The 22,043-nt window shown below is 37.4% G+C and overlaps 3 protein-coding genes across 8 annotated transcripts in view; 2 read left to right on the top strand and 1 right to left on the bottom strand.

The window, feature by feature from the left end:
- LOC108764948 (probable zinc transporter protein DDB_G0283629) overlaps positions 1-1,865 on the top strand; it is a 17,754-nt gene extending 15,889 nt beyond the window's left edge. Inside the window, 5 exon segments of the mRNA XM_018513359.1 lie at positions 433-524; positions 593-771; positions 843-1,037; positions 1,106-1,230; positions 1,308-1,865. Of these exon segments, the coding sequence (XP_018368861.1) occupies positions 433-524; positions 593-771; positions 843-1,037; positions 1,106-1,230; positions 1,308-1,516 (800 nt within the window). The 3' untranslated portion in view covers positions 1,517-1,865.
- Positions 1,866-2,252: 387 nt separating this feature from the next.
- Positions 2,253-4,103, bottom strand: Sec22 (vesicle-trafficking protein SEC22). Its single transcript, XM_018513350.1, is given in 6 exon segments — positions 2,253-2,557; positions 2,648-2,794; positions 2,870-3,030; positions 3,262-3,371; positions 3,808-3,846; positions 3,848-4,103. Coding segments are annotated over 6 exon segments (642 nt in total). The 5' UTR covers positions 3,884-4,103; the 3' UTR covers positions 2,253-2,408.
- Positions 4,104-4,742: 639 nt separating this feature from the next.
- Positions 4,743-21,104, top strand: Sec16 (endoplasmic reticulum export factor secretory 16). 6 transcript variants are annotated; one of them, XM_018513370.1, is made up of 18 exons: positions 4,743-4,977; positions 5,844-5,895; positions 5,985-9,457; positions 9,544-9,629; positions 9,725-9,935; positions 10,816-10,919; positions 11,007-11,157; positions 11,245-11,383; positions 11,458-11,722; positions 11,803-11,972; positions 12,062-12,646; positions 12,724-13,182; positions 13,659-13,691; positions 15,558-15,803; positions 16,127-16,499; positions 16,712-16,791; positions 18,139-18,225; positions 18,836-21,104. In XM_018513370.1, the coding sequence occupies exons 2-18, from the start codon at positions 5,890-5,892 to the stop codon at positions 18,914-18,916; spliced, it is 6,549 nt and encodes a 2,182-aa protein (XP_018368872.1). In that variant the 5' UTR covers positions 4,743-4,977; positions 5,844-5,889; the 3' UTR covers positions 18,917-21,104. The 6 variants fall into 6 exon arrangements, 5 of the variants coding, with proteins under 5 accessions (XP_018368872.1, XP_018368876.1, XP_018368875.1 ...); XM_018513374.1 differs by lacking the exon at positions 18,836-21,104 and adding an exon at positions 17,453-17,497 and having other exon boundaries at positions 18,139-18,156; XM_018513373.1 differs by lacking the exon at positions 18,139-18,225.
- Positions 21,105-22,043: the final 939 nt, after the last annotated feature.

Below are 22,043 nucleotides of genomic sequence, written 5' to 3' on the forward strand. Positions count from 1 at the left end.
GTATTGTAGACGGGCCTTAAATGCACACGCACAAGAGTAAGTAAAAGTAAGATGGCAGCCACCAAGAACAAGTAAGTATGTAGGATTCCCAACGCATATAAATATAAAAACCGATAAATTTCTCGCGATACTGATTACCGGACAGTTAATTTATTCCTATCTTTATTTATAGATTGGAGAATTGCGAGGTATGCGGCGCGGCTAAGGCGCGATACACCTGCCCGAAATGTGAGGTTAGAACATGCTCTCTCGCGTGCGTGAATGTTCATAAAAAGGAGCTAGAATGTGATGGAATCCGGGATCAGACCAAGTTTGTCCCTTTAGCGTCGTTTACCGACTTAGATTTACTGAGCGGTAAGAAAACAGACTCCTTTCTCTATTTAAGTTGCCCGAGACATTTCAAAATTTAAAATAACACTTGTTCTTTTCCAGACTATCGCTTTCTCGAGCAAGTTGGCAGATCAATTGATACAAAGAAGAGAAATCCAGAGATAAAATACACCCGTCAAGCTATTCTACCAGTGGTACGATATTCTCATTTTTGCATATATTTTTTTAAAATGCCACAAAGTCGCAATGTCTTCTCTTACAGCACCTACATAAATTGAGATGCGCTGCGTCCTATAGAAAAGTGTCACTGTTATATATGCCACAAGTTTTCAGTCGGCACAAGAAGAACACTACGTACCTTAACTGGAAGACCAACGAGCTATTCTGGCGTCTAGAATGGATTTTTCCACAAGCTGAAAACATAAAGTACACAATAGAGAGGTACATAAATATATGTGTCATTTCTAAATAGTTTTGAAGAAGTGAATAATACATTATTATGTTTATTATAGAGCCCTAGACAGAATAAGATTATCAACATTGGTGGAACAGGTTTTAGATCCAGTCTCTGCAACAGATGAGACTGACATAGAAAATTTGAATACAAAACTATTTTTAGCTGATAAATTACAATTTTACAGAGCAGCTGGGTTAACTAATATCAAAGTTCTTTTAAAAGCTGAGAAAATAAAGAAGGCACAGCTCAGGTAAATGTTTCTTTGTTTTCTAGTCTTATGATTAAAGCACTTAATTAATTATAATATATTATTTTTAGATTTTATGATTTGGATCTTACGCTTACGTTGCAAGAAAATTTGGAGAATAAGACTATAGTTGAGTTTCCGACATTGCATGTTGTTATGAAAGATCACTCGAATATGTACGATATTATAGATACTGGTAAATATTATGCATTACAACCATTACAATGCTATCAATGTTGTCATAAATCAGTACATTATATACATATTTTCTAGATGAAGAAATGAGTGATACAGAGTGTACAAATTATGGAGAAAAGAAAAGATACAACAATAACAGGCCCGATGATAACAAAAAAGATGAACCAGTAAACTATTTCTTCAATGATTTTTCGGATTCTGATGATGAGAATACAGACAATAAAGTAAAAAAGAAGAAAGGATCGCTTAATATACCAAATTACGAAGAGTTAATAAAAATGTAAAAATTATGTCCATTATTATAAATATTGACTTATATATGGATATTTTTATTGTAAATACATTATAGTTTTAATACAGATGAAATACAAATGTAGCAACATTAATGACGTGTATGATCGTCTATAATACATTTTTTTCTTAATTGGTTCCTTTTCCACATATACTGATGATACATATATCTGCACACCACCCAAAAATACAACTGCACTCAAATAATATATATCTTTTTAAATTTATACTAACTCAGGACTCTCTTTACAGAGGAACTTTACAAAATGTATAATTCAACAAAGATATAAATACAATCCATAAGTACAAGGAATGATAAATACAATTTTTTATCAGTGAAAAAATTCATGGTATCTCTACTAAAAAAATTTTTATTCCAGTTGATATTGTAGAGATAATTTATTTTTCATTGTTACAACAAACTACGAAAATAAATAAATCATACAAATGTTTGTTATATGTTTTTAAAATGATGGCATATTGTATATAGTTTTTATGTAGAAATTACTAAATCCCTTCCATAAGGTTATTAGAACGAGTCAATGAAAATATTATAATAAAAAATTATACCTATTCATTTTTATGTAACAAACAATTTTATCACTGAGCAACGCTAAAAAATCATTGAATATTTTGTTATATACTATTTTTTTATAAACATAATTTTTACATGGATCGGTTTAAATATATCAATAAAATATAATTACATTTTCGCAATTTTTATCTTGTATATGAAAGTTTTCATTTTCCACTTCTATAAATATAAATGGATGTTGGAATCACACAAATACTCCGCAATTATGAGAGATAAACAAAAATATCCTATCTTTGAAAATGGAATACCTTTGACGTATAATATTGAAGTTTTTTATTCGTGTTGTTTAACTAAAGAATGAAGAAATATAACAAAAAGACCAAAAATGCAACAAGACCTGCAACAGCTTTCACGTACATCGATTTGCTGTTTAGATGTCTCGCGTCTTTTTTATACTTTTGTGACAACATAGACAAGTTTTGGGTCTTCGAATCCAATTCTATAAAATACAAATAATATTTTAGTACATTTCTTTTAGTAAATTTCTACATTTCTAGCTTTTTACACAAACAGAATAGTTCTACATTACCTGAAAGTACGGTACCCCTTTGTAAAACATCATCGATATTTTGTACCATGATTCTTTGCACATCTTGCAACTGGCTGTTAAGCGTGTTCAAGTTTCTGCGAGATCTACTATCCATAAAGATCTTCTTGGCTTTCTGAATGTACGTATCTGAGAAACAAACAATGTTAAGCCAATGTAATGTATTCAATAAGATGTTAACATTCACAGTCATCTATAGCGTACCAAATTCAATAAAGGTATAAGGCCTGGTCACTGTATTTACACGTTTTCCATACTGAGAATGAAACTCTTGTGCTATATCTTCCAAATAGCTGTAAGCTATGCGTGTGCTGTAATTCCTTTCGCATAATACCAGATAACACACCTCATTTTCGATTAAATAACTATAAACAAAATACAATATATACAACTGTTTCAAAATACATAGATCAAAGTTGCTAAGCACGTGTTTAGATTCTCTATTTGAGGCCCTATGTATCATTTTGATTTCTTAATTTTTATTACAACATGACAAAGTTACAAAATCATTTTATTTCACTTTAATAGTCAATTAATAAGGATGTTACATGAGGCACTCAGATGGAGAATTCAAATACAGCCCAACTATCACTTACTGGAAAAGATATGGTCCGGTTTCGATGGTACACTTTGTCGGAGACTGTGGACCTAGCTTTCTGAATAGCATCTTTGCTTGATTTTGATATTCCACAATATTCTTACCATCCTATGGCACAGAACAGAACATAACTTCCATAATAAAATATATAAAGATACATAAATAAATTATATAAATATATATAAACATAAACAAGTCTAATAAAATACGAGTAAACAGATGTTAGTCTAAATATTGATTTGCTCCAAAAATTTAAATTTTTCTGCCATTTCCACTAATGTAGATTTACTTGAATCTCTGTTCAATTCATTCTTCGTCTTTTTCTAGATATAAAAATTAACAAAAGATGAAAAGTAAGTTGGAACAAAATTAAAGTTAATTACATTGGTGGAAACACAGTTATTTTAACAAATAAGTTTCATGATCTCTTCTCCCACATTGTCGGTAATAAGACTTCCGTCGACGCATCGAGTTAATTGCAGAAGTAAAGTGTGACGGTTAATAGTAAGAAAGAGGTGACGTTTCATCATAGCATACGTCTAACCTGCTCGTTGTCCTGCATGGTGGCCGCCAGTGGCAGGGACGTCTGCCACCCTCGCGATTATCGTGAACAGGACCATTCTATCGAGGATCTATTCACCGATCTCGTCTGGAATGAGCGAGGAGAAGAATTAATCGCACAATCGTCGCGCTGCTTCGCGACTTCAACGTCCGAAGACCATTCGCGCGTAACTGGTCGCCGATGTGGCCACCGCGCGTCCACTCCCGACCCACCACGTCAGTCGATCCGCTCGATCTGCGCGCCGATCGCTCGGCCAACGATCGCTTATCCGCCGAGTGCGAGTGGGTACCGAACGCTTTGCGTTACCACCGGCAGCCGACGTAAGAGTCGGTGTCGTCGGTGGGCGCATCGCGAAGGGATCAAATGCACGAGTCCTGTTTTTTATTCCTGCACCAAACCGCACCAGAATTCTTTTTCTCGCTTTTGTCAAATATCTAACACATACCTATCCTACTTTAAGTTCCAAAAGTGTACCCTAGCTACAGAAAACGGACCTACGTATGCGAGTGCGCGTGCACGCGACGTTCGCGCACTCGTCTCGCGCAGGAAATTTAATTCGCCGCAAGTCGCAAGGAAATGTCGAAGCGCGCGTTTTCGCGGCGAACGATTGCCCGCTGCTGTCGCGTAATCGTGAGAATTCGTCTCCCTTCCTGAGGAAATAAAGGGAATTTCTTAATTGAAAAATATACCGTTGGTGTGTCGCGTTTCAATTGACCGGCGCGCGGCAGCCGCCATCTCGCACGCGCAATCGGCGTGGCGCGACGCTCGGCTTCCGGCCTCGGCTTTTGACGTTCGTCCCGGTTCCGCTCGCGTGGAAAGTCGTCGTGGTTGAACGGAACGGGGAGTCGGGGGAGAGAAAGAATCCGTGACGTGCTCGGCCGCGAGTCGTGTTTGCCTCTCTCGCGCGTTCTGTCTCTCTCTCTCCCTCTCTCTTTCTGTGAGTCTATCTTACTTTCTCGTATACGTTGAAATGTCCGCGTACTCCTAAGATTGAGTGTCCGCGCGCGGTTATCGACATCGACCTCGACGACGAGGACGAGGACGTTTGCTCCGCTGTAAGAAGAAACCTGCAGAAGTGACTGGTGGCGGCAACGGCCAATAATGCGCATACCGGACGCGTGGAAACGGCAACGCGAGCGACGATAGCTTTAGGTGAGTGAACGCGTATGCGAATGTCGACGGTCGATTCTCCCCGCGCCGTCGACTCTCACAGCTGGTCACCTGAACCCTGCGATCTCGCCGCGTTCCCCGGACGGCGACGGCCAGGAAGACACCCTGCCACGTCCGCGATTACATAATTATGTTAAACGAGCGCCTCCGCACCGTCGGGGCTGAGATTCCTCGGCTGGTGGGGCTCCTTATCGGATGACCGAAAGCCCTCCTTTCGCGCTCGCCAAGGTTTACGAAACAATCTTATTGCGTTTACTTGGGATCGCTTTCGTTGCGCATTCGTTTTCCTTTTCTTCCTTCGACGATACGACGTGCTGAAAAATCTTCGGAAATCGTCCAGTACCACCAAAACTTACGGCTAATGACCTATTTATAATTCACATCTGTGTACTAAGGCTGTCAGTGTTGCAATGACAAGCGTTTTCCTCAGATTCGACGTGTTAAACATTAATGTTTTGATGATAAATTTTTCTTCTTCAGGTGGTTACATGACAGCGAAAATTATTCTTGATTTATTGTCAATCGTGTAAAAGTGACGTATGTATACTGAATATGCATGATAGAATTATATAAAGACGTTTTGTCACTCTGAAACTTTTAAGAGTGAATCTTGCTGTGAAGAGTAAAGTCTTACTCTAAAAATTTTATTAATTGAGTTATTTCTGAAAATTGAGTTGTTCTTTTTTAAGACTGATTAAATTTTCACTCTTTAGAGTGAGATTACACTCCAAAGAATTTAGGGAGCATACTTTTGCAATTTTTACTTGATCTGCTGTCTTTGTTAAATCTTCATTCGAGATATGTCACCGCATGTGTGTTATATTTTGTATCATTTATATTTATTACAGATCTCAAAGATTGCTGTAAATCAGGCTGCAAAGTCCTGCAGGCAGCATGAACGTAAGTATACGTTGGGTGCTTTACAAGTCATGAGTTGTAGCAACAGAATAAGTGATTTAGATGTTAAAATAATTTAATTGCAATTATAGAATCCTTATCGAGCTAGACCTGCCAGATCTCGGGTGGATCATTCAGCTACGTATGGTATGCACAACCAAAATATGTGGATGCCTATGTCTAGGCCTCAATCGAATGTCCCGCCGAATGATACCACCCAGCAGTCTCTTGTGAACCAGTCAAAACATGCGAACGATACATGGAAGGATCCCTGGGACTGGAATCTGGACCAACAGTCGGATACCCAACAGCAGCAATCATCACCGCAGCAACCACCATCGCAGCAACAGCAACAGCATTACATACCCTCGTATCAGAATCAAGGACAGCTGATATCTGGTTCTGTGCAAAACCATTATTACAAAAATCTCAATGGTAATACATCCGATGTACTTAACCAGAACTCCGTGTCAGACAGAAACACTCCCAGGTCGGAGCCTGCTCGTCAGACTGGGTCAAATTATACGGATTCTTTCCCGCCCTACGCGAACTATAATCAAAATCAGCAGTATCCATTACCGCCTCGACAGAACAACGCGAAATCCAGTTATGAGCATGCTCAATGGCCGAACGAGCATCAGTCGTCGAATGCAGCTTATACTCAGCAAAGACTCGTGCCACAACAGAGCCAGAAGGAACAATCACCATTACATCCACCATCGACACACCCACCATCAACACATCCACCACCGACGCATAACAGTTATAACTGGAGCAAAGGCGACACAACAAACTTACCATTGCAACGTAATTGGCAGAATCATACCGATACTCTAGATCAGTGGCAGGATCAAAACATGTCGCAGGAAATGCAACAGCCAACAGTCGACAATATGGGTAATCAGTGTGCGCAATCATCACAAATATACAATGCGCCTATCGAGGGGGTCAATAAGGAACATTCCATGAACTGGTCTACCAATGAGCAACAGAGTAACGAAGCGGGTAATGTATCGAATCAGTGGCATAATCAAAATCGCGAGCCCCAACATCAATCCGCGCATTTATTACAAACAAATAACGTAGATGACACATTTGCTTCTTGGCCACAGTCGGGCAACATCAGTGCCTCGCACGATTGGAGACATTCTAACGTGCAAAACGAATCTGTACATTCTACGCAATGGTTACAGCCAACGAGTGCGGATAACAGTTCGTTAGCGCAGAACGTATCACAGAATAATAACAGCGTTAGGTTTGCTACAAACGAATGGCAACAAGTGCACATGGCGCCATTCCACTATGTTCCAGCATCTACAACTGTACCTACAAGCGTAGAAAATATTGTACATACACCTAATAATAATGAACAAGAGAACGAGAAGCAAGCAGCAGTAGTAGCTTCTATCGCAACTACTGTGTCACCTCACGATTCAATCAGTCATGCAAAATCGAGCGATATTAAGTCACCGATTGGAGATCACCATAATTTAAACGTACTGACTGATGATGCACCGAAAAATGATCTTTCTAAAACCGTTCTTAGCGAAAAAGATGACCGCTCTTTTGATTCTACAGCGGCAGAGGAATTAACCAGCAGTTTTGGTCACCTTAATCTTAGTGGCAAGTCGGGAAAACACGTGGATCTTTTGAGTGAATCGTTAGAGGTACATTCGAGCCCCGTTCTCCAAGAAGGGAGAGCTCAACATCCTGGTAATTTTAACGTTGCGAGTATCCGAGGCAATTCTATTCCCGATAATATGCCCGTGCTACCTTCGGATTACACGTCAAGCGGTATAGAGAATTCTCATTCTATCGATAGCCAACCAATTGTCGGTCAAGATCCTCTAATATCGAATACATATCAAAGTGGTGCTACTAAAATAGTAGATAGTACCTCGCAAAGCAGTTATGATCAATGGTACAATCAAAATACGTTAGAGAATGCATGGTATGCGAAGGATCACTCACGTCCACCTCCCAAACAGTGGAACACTCCTGAGCAGAATGTAGAAAACTACGAGAATATTCAACAATCATCCGACTTCATAAATGTCGAGGTTGTTGCACCTGCAACGTTGAAGGAGCGCGATATCTATGGTTCGCGAGATTCTATAAACAAGGAGACGTTGGACAACGATCCCAAGCCGAGCACGAGTCCCAAAGAAGTCCCAACGAATATTCGAGATTTCAGGGAGGAGGTGAACAACGTCGAAGTGCCATCGGTGCAGCAACAGCAGCAGCAAACTCGATCTCATCCACCTTTGACGGAACAAATGCCGGATAACTACGAATTCGCTTCGAATGATAGAAATACGTTTTTAGAGACTGGCGAGTTGACGGACTCACATCAGGAACACGAACCAACGCCACCGAGTCAGGATGATGAGAATGATGAAGTGCCTAACGATATTCCCTTCCTGCGCGAAGTACCGGGACAATCGAGTACTATAGATCCACGCAGGAACGATCCTACAGGTCAGGAACAAAGTATACAAGTTAGAAATATACCTGATCGAGCGGAGCGTCGTGACGTCCTTCCGGGACAAGAGAGAAATGTTCCTTTGTTATTACGAGGTGATACGGACACGCTAGAACGACGGAATGATCCTTCGGGTAGAGAACGTTCTCTTCCGCCGCAACAGCCCCTTCCATCGCGAAATGATCCATCAGGTGAAGAGAGATATCAGCTGCAGTCGCAGGTAATGATGGAGCCGAGTGAGACTCGTGAAGTGCTCGGCAGAGGCAACGAGCCCGACGAAGTTGCGCAGCAAACAGACGCGGAACGTAGACAGATACCAGGCGGAGCATCTTCCAACGACGTCACGCAGTTGTCGGACGACAGGACAACAGGTGGTAGAGTTGTTACTGGCTCTCCTCCGGAGGTTCCTCCACCGATGTCCGCGATGCAAGATCAGGCGAGTGAATCGCGAAATAAACGCGAGGAAGCGGTAGGTGCATCTTTGGAGAGCGAGAGCCAGGGCATCTCCAGCTCCTCGAATCGACGGGATTCCTATGAAGTCGAAGAAGATGAGGGATCTCGCAACAGTCGGGACGAAAGTAGGGAGAGACGACGAGAAACAAGTCCTGATCGCCGACGATACGAATATGACCGAAAGAACGCGTACTACGATCGTGATCGCGAATACGAGGACGATTATTATTACGAACGTCGACGCGCGGGCGACAATGATCGTCAGTATAGTGCCCGCGACGACTTCGAACGACGGGATGTTGCGTATCGGGAAGACGAACGTAAACATCACAGTCGCGACGACTTGGATCGACATGGTAGAGACGATATGGATAGAAGAATCAGGGGAAAAGAGGATCTAGATGAAAGGGACAGTAGGAGAAGACCAGATGATCGTAGAAGAGGCGATGATCCACGTCGTCGAGACAGAGATCCAAGAGATTATGATGCACGATATTCTAGAGATCCTAGGGATAGAGAATATATGGATCGTGAAAGGAGAAGGGACGATAGACGATCACGAAGATACGAAGATTACGATATTAGAGATCCGTATAGAAGGGACTATTACGATGATCCTTATGGAAGAAGGTATATTTATTTATTTATTTTTTTAATAATTTACTTGTTAATATATTAATTTATTGTATTTTACATTTATATTTACTCTTTTACAGTTCTAGGCCTTCAAGTAGATCTTCTTACAATGATAGAGACCGTGAATACTACATGCGTGCGAGAGACCCTTATTATGCATACAATGGTACGTGTGATGCAATATACAATTCAAATATTTAAAAGCAACATTCTTTTATGTAAAAGTAGCTATTAAATATATATTCGATTGCGAATGTGCAGGATACAGTGGATATGATTATAGTGCTCATTATGGTAACAATTATTACGCATATCTTGAAAACCTGCGTCGAACGAATCCTGCTGCCTATTCCGAGTGGTACCACAAATATTATGCAAACCAGCATCAACAACAGCATATTGCCAGAGGAGTCAGTAATTATCCGGAGGATAGAGCCAGTGTTCATTCTGGCCGTAGCTCCTGCGACGACAGGTATGCTCTAAAATTTTCATTTTAAAAAATTAAAAAAGTTCTTGAACAGTCAGTTTTGTTTCTTATCTCAGATTTTATAACATTCATTGTATGTCAGATTTTTTCCAATTCCAAGTGCATGTTTCCGTTCACCCAACAAGGCATTGTATATCCCACATTTTGGATATTCCGGATGGACCGGAAATCTGCGGGAGCGCAGTACGGTTTGTCGCAATTTTAATAGGTGAGACCGGGAGTCTTCTCTCGGTTCGAAATGTTTAAGCTAGATTTCTCTAAAATTTAATTCTCCCAGTATTTTAAAATTTCAATTATGGTATATACAATTTTGGTTAAATATATGTAGCATGTAGAAAATCTGTATAATTATTTGTAATAATTCATATCAAGCGTATATTATCATAACAATTATTTAATACAATAAAATATACAGTTACGACAGCAACTGTATAAAAGTATAGTAAAACTTCGTTTATCCTATCGAGGAATAGAATAGTTCCGATAACCGTATATAATTCGCATAATAAAGGCTTATTAGCTCTCCCCTCTATCAGTACCTATTAGTTCCGATAATAGAAGTTAACTTCACAGAAAACTGAAGTCGAACTCTTATTATCCGAACTATGGCGCCATTTCGGATAATGAGAGCTCAGTTATGAGTTCGTATATAAATAGAGTGCGGACAAACGGAATTCCAACATAATAGAAACATATGCAGAATTATTAAAAAAATACTTAATTTTGCTTATATTAAATTTATTGCAAAATTGAAGTGGAATATGCTTATTTTGTACATAATTATGTGTCTTCATAATGTTGTTCATATGTTCCATAATTCTTTAAAGATTCTCTATTAAAAGAAAGAATATTGTGTTTATTTCAGAACTACTGGTGATAAACGAACATTGGGTGATATGTCCTTAGAAGATACAATAATTACTTCTGCTCGATTGACGCCGACTAAATATTCCACGTCTCATGCATACGGTATAATTTCTGATATTAATTGAATTTGTTTCTTTTTTATTAATGTTTAATATCATTAAGGTAATTAAAAAAATTATTCTCTCATAGGTTGCTTTTCCATTGGATCTTTGATACATGTTCATCCAAGTTACCCAACTGATGGCGAAAGAGCTAAAGTGGATATTTTTCGCGTAGATAGCTTACTCTCGCATGATCCTGTTGCACGCGATTTACGATTATATCCAGGACCTCTAATTAAGTAAGTAAAATCATATAAAAGTATAATACAATACAGTAAAAAGTACAATTCAATACAAGTAATATATATAACGATGACTTGTTGCAGTGGTGTAACGCATAAAAAGACTATTATAGAATATTGCGAAAATAAAATTAAAAAGGCAATGATGAATGAAGAATTGATTGATCGTGCTTCATACATCTTGCTATACGAACTGATGATTATGTTAATTCAACAAAATGGAGTAAGTTTTTTTCATAAAAAAATAGTTTAAAATTGTTCAAATCAATTAATATTGCTTAAATTCGCGCCATTCAGAATGTTGTTGGCGTCGATATTGCTGGACTCTTATTGCGTAATAAGGATACTTATCCTTACGACGCGAATAAGTTCAGATCTCAGGATGTAGGACGCAGAGAATCGCAAATATCGCAACGTTCTGGAGCAACGGGCAGCGACGGAAGTACCCAGGATATTTCAGCGTTATCCGAGAAAACTGAAACCAAGCAACGAAAAACCGTAGAACAAATAACAGATGAATTCAGAGATACGTTACTCTATGGACGGGTTCAAGAAGCATTAGGTATTTAAAAAGGCTTTATTTTTTTTCTCGTTAAACGTTATAAATGTTACTAATTTTTTCTTTTTACTTACCTGTAATAGAATACGCGATGAACGAAGGACTTTGGGGCCATGCTCTCTTCCTGGCTAGTAAACTGGATAAACGCACGCATGCTTCTATAATGACTCGTTTTGCAAACAGTCTGCCATCACACGATCCACTGCAGACCTTGTATCAACTGCATTCTGGTCGTATACCTGCTATAGTTACGGTAAAAATTATGTTTCTGTTTTAATAACTGATCAAATTATTCACGCTTTTTCGTCATGATACTAATTGTTCATTTCTTTTTTTCTGCAGTGCGTCGCGGATCCGCGCTGGGACGATTGGCGGCCTCATCTAGCTATGATTATATCTAATACCTCGACCAATCCAGAAGTTAATCGCCGATCAATAACGACTCTCGGGGATACATTATTCGCGAGGGGCGACATCCATGCCGCACATTTTTGTTACATACTCGCACAAATTGATTTCGGCGTTTACGGAACTAATGGAGTTAAACTCGTGTTGATCGGCGCTAATCACAACAAGTCTTATTCTGAATTCTTTACCATGGAAGCTGTCATGTTAACAGAAATTTATGAGTACGCTCGGAACCTTAATGATCCGCATTTCACATTAGTAGACCTTCAAACATTCAAATTTGATCTAACTGTGAAGATGGTGGATTGTGGATTAATAGAAAAAGCTTTATTGTATATCGAACAGATTGCAATAAATATCGCGAACGATCCATTGAAATACAAGAAATCCTTCATCGAAGCGGTTTATGTATTAGGCGACCGAATCAAGTATCACGATCCAGTCTATAAGGATGCTATCGAAGATGCTGCGAATGTTACGTGGCTTAATAGATTAGCGGAGATAGTTGGAAAATATCAGGTCATTATGTGATTCTTTTACGAGAAATGATATTTAATTTTACGTTAATGCAAATATTAAATAGAATTCTGTTATAGGATGAACAGGCTGTCGAAGATAAAACATACGGTTCTCGTACTATGATAGAAAATCAGGAAATTCATGAAGTAAAACATCAACAACAGCAACCATCGCAACTACCACCACTATCATCACAACAACAATGGAACACTGTCCAATCCGATTATAATGACGGGCCTACGTCGATGATGGAAGTTAACACGAGTGAAATGCAATCAGATTGGCAACCATTATCTTTGCCCACGAACATTCAAGATACATATGATCCGAATGCGCAATATATGAGAAACGTAGACGAACCTGTTCAATATCAGCAGTCGCAACAACAGGATTATTGGAGCCAGCAATCATATTATCAAAATAATTATGGAAGAAACGAATCTATACAGTCTAATTGGCAGCAACAGTCTGCACCAGGCTTAACTGATCAGACTGAAGTAACTAACTCGCAACAACAAGACAAATGGAACTATGAGGTATATTAAAAAGTAGCTATAACTTTATTACACCATCTTTTAATACAAAAATTTAATCATTACACGTTTCTTCCTCATATATTATCTTCGCATTCATAAAATTTATATAATTTTTATATCACTTTCGTATTTTCATCTTTTCATGAATATCGATTTTTTACAAAAATGATATATCTCAATTTTGTTCATAATTTTTTACATTATTTACCATAAAGCATTGCGATTAATCATAGACTTATATAATAGATTGTACGCTTCCATTGGAAACGTGAAGACAACATTAGTAACATAGGGCAATATTTGATTAGATGCTCTGTCACATAATGCACAATTGAACAAAGAAAGTATATTCAATAACTATTGCTTTTTCTTACTATTGTTGTCCTCATGTCTCCAATGGAAACGTACAGTCTAGTATATAAGTCTATACAATTAACATTTTTCACCTGTTTTCTTTAATGCTTGCTCACCGACAGACGGAAAGGGAAGACAAAACACCCACACCTGAAGTAAGTAATTGCGGACTTACCTCGGATAATATTCTCGATCCTGAAAGATTATCAAATGTTGCCGGTATTAATTTGCTACGCCGTCGAAATGTGTCTGTAAAATCAAATCCGTATATCGCCTCTGCATTTGATGATAATACTCCTGGTCATGTACCTACATTCTTTAATCTGTCTAGTGATAATCTCGATGTGAAAGTTCCAAATTCTCATAAGAAATATCCCAAATTGACTACGAGCTATCCAAAAATTTTACCAAACAAAGTACACCCAAAAGATAGGAAACAGAGACGCGTCGATCCTATATTTTCGAAACCACCGTGCTCGCAACCACCGGTGTTCCTAAAATGTAAGACTAAGAAAAAGAATCCGTCCGAGGATAAAGAAGAAACGGCGCCAGACAGACCAGATAAGGGAAATTTATCCGTGTCTCAAACTACAGATCTAGATATTCAATTTAGCAAATTGAAACTCGAGTCTCTTTTAGCGTCGGACTTATCTTTCGAAACCAAAGAGAGTCATGTTACTTTCAGTAACGAAGCACAAACCTTAAAACAGTATTGTAATTTCGAGGAGAAGAAAGTTATGAGAGTTGCACCGCATATTCGTAGAAAGGATGTTATTTGCGATACGGTAGATGCGTGGTCGTACGATAGTACCGGGCAAAATATTTCCGAATCATCCAGATATAAGCCACTAGTTTTCGGTGGCACATATCCGATTGATTTACCTCTTAGATTTAGAAATAATAATCGTCTAGTCGATGATACTTCTGCTAAGAATAGTACGTCTTTAACTTATGACATTGATATGCCCACAAAATGCGACTAAAAAATAATCTGTAAGCGTATAGAATTGTGGCCAAGTTTTTCTGTACATGTTAAACACAGAGATAAGATGTAATAGTAATTCTATATCGAGATATAGAATATCTATATCGATAGATATAACTGGATTTTCTTCAAGTATTAACAAAAAAAATTTTTTTAAATCTGGCAATACATAATTTTTATAATATAGTAAATAATATTTTTAAATATTTAAAAAAATTATTGAAAATCAGAATTATCAATTTATATACTTGATTGTGTTCATATATTATCTTAAAAGTCAAATTTTTACATGTTATATGAAAAATATTCAAATACTAATGAGGAAAGAATCCATATGCTGTGATGAAATAGAGATATAAAGAATCCTGTTTTGTGTCATTAATTAATATTATGTAATTTTACAAAGTTCTAATATTTTAAGTGTTGTTTAAATGTATATATATCTATTGTTATTGTTGGCATCAAACGCATAATAAAGTTTTGTCATATAATGCATTTCCTTGAACTTCTTATAAGATTATAAACACAATTTATTATATAAAGGTGTAGGTTATTGCATATACAGATATCGTAGATTTCAAACTTAGTAAATTCATTAAAATGATTAAAAAATAGTTAATGTGGATTTAAAAAACTGATCTTGTCACAAAATTAAAAATTATTTCCACAGAGTTTAATACTTACCGCATGTCCTCTAAGTTCTAAATCCTTTTTTTTAATAATTTATCTGCATTTTTTGCGTTTATCTGATTTCTAAGATAATATGATTTTGTTCTTAATATCTTTCTGATTGTACATTTTGAACGACCAACATTTCAACATAGAACGACATCATTCCTAAAATAAATCTGGTAAGCAAAGTTTTTCATTTTTTACTGTAATACATTTGTGAGTATCGCATATTTTTTAAGTATTTTGTAGAGTGCGATTAAAACTTTTAATTAGCATGTGATAGGCGAACTCGCATCATTACAGTAAATAGTGATAAACTTTGCTGGAACAAGTTTGCGATGATCAATCGTATATTTTATTTCAGCCTGTGCAGCCAACAATCTCTATGACACCGTCAACGGGTAAACAGTATGATCCATTGGAAGAATTAGATGCGCTTGAGACACCACGACAGACTGCTAAATCTGCGGTGGATACGAAGAAAATAACCGAAAAAACGGCTGAAAAGAAACCTTCCAACAGTGGTGGCTCCTGGTTCGGTGGTTTGTTCAGTAAACTCGCGCCCAAGCCGAAAAACCAAATGATATTGCCGGACGATAGCAACCCAACGGTAAGAATTTGCCACTGCTTTGTATTTTCCTCCAGCTCATTAAAAAATTACGACGGACGGTTTTATGTTTTATGTCGTTAAGGGCTTACGCGGATACTTTTGGTAATAGAATGCTACTTATGGTTACAACAATGCTTATAAGATGGACGATAAACAGGCCAGTATAATGCTAGGGTTTATTGAGTAACTGTTGACTAACAAGTTGCTATTAATACTTCTCTAATTTGTTAGCTAGATTTTTTCCTAACATACGAACGTCAAACAGTGGAGAAAAAGTTGTTAGTGAAATCGTGTAATTAACTCTGTCGTCTTTTGTATTACAGATTGTATGGGATCCAGTTGCTAAAAAGTGGATGAACAAGGATGAGGATGGCGACAGCGGTACCACGACATTGGCCCCACCGCCGAAAACAGACATGAGTTTCCGAGCGCCGGCAGTGGAGCGCGTTCCACAACCGTCTTTACCGAGTGCACACAACGAGGATACATCAGCGGCGGATATTTCGAAATTGCCTACTGGTAGTAATATGTATAAACTGCAAAGGGGTAGGAGTATGCGTGCCAACTACGTAGATATAATGAATCCCGGTGGAAAATCTAAAGGTAGCGCGGCGTCGTCTAATGTGGCCACCCCCATGACGTCTCCACTCGTACCTATAGCTACCTCATCCCCGCAGGTGTTGGTACCCGCGCCAAGTAAGTCATCGAATTTCTAAACTTTAATTCTCTTCGATTTTATTCATGCGAATTTGAGTCTTAGCTTATTTTTCTCTGCATTTGAAAATATAATAATTAAAGACAGCGAAAAATTGAATGAATAAAATACTTGAGAATTCAAAAACATAACATGAGAGTTGAAACGTTAAAAAACAATTTGTCCGAAAGTAATGTTGCCTTTATTATGATAGTTAATGATCCAACCGCTCCTGTGGATTTCTTGACTCCTGCAGCAACACCGCCGTCTGGAAATATCGCGGAAAATACCCCAGTAAGTGCCACGTAATACACACTTGTGTGGTTTCACGAATATTGAATTGTAAACGTATTATCGACGCCAAACTATATATTTACAATACAACTTCACACACACACACACGCACACATCTGTGTGTTTCTTCTTATTAAACTTTACATTACACAATACATTTGTTGTCCTTTGCGTTGTGGCTGCAATTTTCTGGTATGCAGCTTAGCCTTTGTTTCAGCGTGTTTCTGAAACCATAACGTTACATAACGAATTTTTTTTGTACGTTCCCTACACAATCATTATGATGAACAATCTGTACACTCATTCCCCTAGTTTTGCAAATCGTGTATTTTTCTCAAAAGTATTTTTTCATGATATCCTTGAATTGATCGTATTTATTAATCTATATATACAGTAATTATATGTTCATTGGCGATCAATCAGTAGAAATTTTTCACAAAATGTTTATGGACTAGACTGCTCCAGCACTATGCCAGTTTCTCCTACAAATCGCTAAAATGATCAATGTTATTAATAGCATTAATTAAAATACTCTTTTATTGCTTCCTACATTTCATTTTAATGACAGTGATATTCAATTAGATCTCTCCACTTGCTACAGATTCTTTCTTTTACCTGTGTTTAATCTTACCTTTCTTTTTGTGTTTCTTTATGCAAGCAGTCGGGGAAGCAGAATGATGTAGCCAAATAATAATTATTACTCATAGTAAGGATATTGATTTTATTAATTTTTACATATCATTATTTGATGTTTTACGCACACGCTTTCTTCTTACCCACCGCTTCGTGGAAATGTACATATACCTATGTAGCTTTCTTGCATAAGAAAAGGAAGGCTGTATTGCATTTCATAATTAAAACTGATTATTAACATCTTATATAGCCACCAATGATTTAATACTTTGCATGTTTATATTATTAACATTATTGAACAATAGAATGAGCGTATCTTCCTTGTGATTACGAATGGTTTTATGTAATGCACATCCTCTGTAAAATATCTCTGTAAAAAAATCCAATAATCATCTGTGTACTCATACTGTGACCAAAGCATGAAAGTCCTTTCTACTTTTTGCTGAAATACGGCAGTTACGCTGTGATACACGAGAACATAAATATCGTAATACCGATTTTCACGTTGTGATGTGAGAGAGAGCCTTACGCTTTGTTAAACAAATTCGTTGAAACGCTATTTTTTAGCTATGTCTGCTAGCATAAGTGCAACGTGTAATCGTGCATAAATTGGTATTACACTCGTAAACATATAAGATAAGACTAGCTAATCACAAGCGACGTGGCGAATATCTGTTAGTGAGACAACGTTATTGTATTGTGTATGGTATATAGCTCTCTCGCTGGAGCTCGACCAGCTCGTTATCACGAGAGGTGCAGAGCTACACAATGAGGGATCCGCGGCTCCTTCAACGGAACAAGGTAATCCAATGGCATTAACTTCTCCCGCATTTCCAAGGTGACCACTTTCCAAAATATTACTACGAAACATACTATGGTACGAGGGATTATGCTAGTACGATTTTTTTGTCTTCTAATCAGTTTGTCCATGTGTCAAGCAAGATTCTTATCACTTAACGCTACTTACTAAAACTAGCTTACGCTTATCAATCATCATCAATCGCTACTTTTCATGAGATCTTTAATAATAGAATCGTGGGAAAACTTGGTAAAGGATTTCAAATGCAGGTTTTGTAAAATAACTTTACACGTCATTCGGTTACTTTTACTTTTGTTATTTGTTAAGATATATATATGTGTATATAACTGTTCCAGCTTATGTCTTATCTTTTTGCGCACTGTAAATTACAAATGCGCGGTTACATATTTTTAACGAAGGATAAGGATTTAAAAAAATATATGTTCCCTTACTGCTTACATACAAACTATAGTTAATACGAATAATTTTAAAATAAAAAATTGCGCAAGCTCGAAAATTGGAGGACTTACACTTTTATCTCTAGTATGTTATTACATAAAACTATTAACTTTTTATTAATTTTATGTACTTTAAACCAAGGACATTTTCTAGGGACCAATGATGTTCAACCCGAGTGACATGAAGGATCGTTCGGTGAAGAACATGCCACCTAGCAGATATCATCCACGATAATTTTTTGCAATCGCTCATGAGAATAATTTGTTATTTAAATTAGGAAGTTTCTTATATAATTGCAGTTGTATTTAATGTGAATATCTGTTCTTGTACAAAAAAAACGTAACAACAATAGTATATTTTTAGAGTGATGCACGGTGCATACAGTCTCTTTCGAAAGAATGTGTATGACGTAAGAATCCAGAAGATATACGTCTTTTTATACGCACTTCACATATTCGAATTGTCTAGATTAATTTTTACATTTGAAATTCTGTTCGAGTTTGTTATATTTATCATATCGAATTAAATATTACGTTAAAATTTATTTAGAAGGAGATTCCCACGCGGAATATAGGAAATATAGAAGACAATTTAGCAATTGCAATGGTGGCGTAGATAAATTGTACCCGAGCACGTATAATGATTTGTAAACTAAGTTTTCATTGTACACTTTTCAATTTGAAAGAATATGCTCCTTTCAGATTAATTCTCACGGAATGTTATTTCGTGTACAGTGTAATGAATTTATTTGAAAGTTACGCACCGATTTCTGTTTTTATTAAATACGTATTTCCATCAGATGGTTACTTATGTATTTGCTAATAGTTAATCATCGTTTTGGAAGTGTGCGAGTGCATTCCCGTTACTACGTTCGTTTAGCTTGTAAGTAAATTGTCACCGGTACCGAATTCGATGTTACGCGAAGATTCAAGTTCTGCGAACTCGAATTATGTGAGTGAGATGTAAAGTTAATATTTTTACGTGCAACCTGTAATCGGAGATCTATCTAAGTTAAAATTATATAAATAATCTCTCGCTTCGAAGTGTCTTGTAAATGTGTGACGATAGAGAGAGGATTGTACGCTGATTATATAGTTTAACTATATCGCAGAACTTGTTACAACACGGCCTCAGTATGTGCTGTAATTCTAAGTCTGATTTTATATGTACGGAGGAGAAGAGAGTATTGTGGTGCCGATAAATACAAGATGTTAGGGATATGAGAATTTTATCGAGGGTAAGGGGGAAAATAACGCATTAAGTGTATGATAGGAATACCGTTGTTAGACGTCGGGCTTATAATATTACGAGATAACATTGATACACCAATAAATACGCAACTGCCATCAACGTACGGATAGTGTGAGATGAGTAACGAGTTTGTATCGCGTTTCCACTGGTTCAATCGCATTAGATTTGTAAAATAATGTTGGTGTCTATCTCCGCGAAGAATTTGATAGTTGCAAGTATTGATAAGGACAGTAAAGGATCCTAGCAAAGAATAGGCAGACGGTTTTGGTGTACGTTGAAATGTCTCTATCGGAAAATAAATGTCCTGGAAGATATATATTTTTCGGTGAAGAGTGAGTACCTTTGCAAGTAAAGGCTTTTTACTGGCTCAATCTATCGTCGCCTTGCGCTTCGTCCTATATAGATACTGTTGATCGTTCAATTTTAGAATCTTTCGTTGAAAATATTATAAATTATGACGGTTCGTCTCGATTTTTCTCGCTGATAAATGTCCCGTAATATTGTCAAGTAAGATTGAGAAACTCTTCATAGAGTATTTCGGAACGGTAGCAAATTTCTGACGCATAGATATCCATTGACCACAAATAGAAGGGATTGGTTCTAGGGATAATTTTTGTAAATTGTGACACTCGTAATACATTTTATATCTGTGACATACGAATTAGGTATATCTTAGATGCATATATTATAATATATTATGATATTATAATATATATGTTACAATACACATGTTGATACTGTTGCAGAGATGCCGCGTGTAAGTTTTATATATATATATATGTATACGTGAACTCTAGATTTGTACATATTCTAAATGTAGCTTTCGTAAACTTGTCCTATCGCAATTGTTTATATATAGAGAATTCGCGCTTGTTTTTTAAATACCGAGACATAGAAATGGATCCCGTGTTATACCTTCGCCGAAATGTAACCAGAGGTTCTATTTGTGGTGAATGGCAGCTTATTGCGACCAACATCACCGTTAGTCATACAGTTGATCGACGATAAACTTTCGTTGAGAAATCTATGCAATCGTTACAGCTGAAATATGCATGTTTCTAATCCTTACACACGATCGAGCTTTAAGTTGAGAATTCGAGTGGCGATGCAGAATGTGCAATTAAACTATTGTCTCTTTTTCTTATTATTTACCATCGTTTGCTCGCAAAAAGCTCGAAAAATATTAATGTAAAATGCGAATGCGGTTGGCTCTCGCTCGAGATAGAGCTCAAAATGGTGATATGTCGCAGCGGAACGGCGAGCGAGAAGAAAAGAGGATTTTAAGATTAGCGTTAAAGTTGAACAGAAGTATTAATCGAGCTGTAATTGTAATGTATGTATAGGCCGGTTTATGGAGCGATGCGATTTCGTCTTTGATGTAACATATTGCTATATACTGTTCACGCACTCTGAAATTCCGAGTTGATGTAAGTTTATGGAGAATAAAATTGCGGATTACAATGATAATAACAATAGTGATAATCTATACTGTATATTATTAATATTAGGATTCATTGTCATAATTATAACTATTAATATTATAATAATAAAGAATAATACACAAATTAAAAGATATTACATCAGTAATTACTTAGCAACTATTAGAGACGGGAATGCGTGGGGAGGGGGTGAACAATCGAAGACGCCGTTGTATTTTTCGATCCTTTTATTAAGTTTATCATAATGCTTCGAATCGATACAATGATTTCTGTGGTATACTGTCGTCTTTCGGGCCACAACGTCGACGATCGTCTCTCCCGCGCACGGACGTATGTGCCTCTGAGATCATCATACACGAAAAATGCGTATACGAAATCGGCGACCGGCGGACGCCGCGCGGTGTATTTCCGGTGTGTAATATGCGAAGTGAGTAGGCGCGCTCTCGCGTTGTCGAAACACGAAGAAATCAATCCAAAAATATCGTCGTCTCTGTGGGCGCGACACCGGGGATCATCGGGCAAATTGGTCGAGTCGGGCAGACGGTGGAACGGGGGGAGGGGAGGGTGAAGGAGCGAATTACAGAGAGGGGTGATACGGTTGCTCTTTAAGCGACGACAGTTAACGCCGTGACACCGATGACACTTTGAGAGGCGAAAAAAAAAAGAAAAGA

Source organism: Trachymyrmex cornetzi, unplaced genomic scaffold (assembly GCF_001594075.2).
Source record: "Trachymyrmex cornetzi isolate Tcor2-1 unplaced genomic scaffold, Tcor1.1 scaffold468, whole genome shotgun sequence".
Taxonomy (NCBI): Eukaryota; Metazoa; Arthropoda; class Insecta; order Hymenoptera; family Formicidae; genus Trachymyrmex; species Trachymyrmex cornetzi.

Coding starts and splice junctions, on each gene's coding strand:
- Sec16 (XM_018513370.1), top strand. Junction 11,723..11,802: donor ACGGGTTCAAGAAGCATTAG/GTATTTAAAAAG, acceptor TACCTGTAATAG/AATACGCGATGAACGAAGGA. Junction 13,183..13,658: donor AAGACAAATGGAACTATGAG/GTATATTAAAAA, acceptor GCTCACCGACAG/ACGGAAAGGGAAGACAAAAC.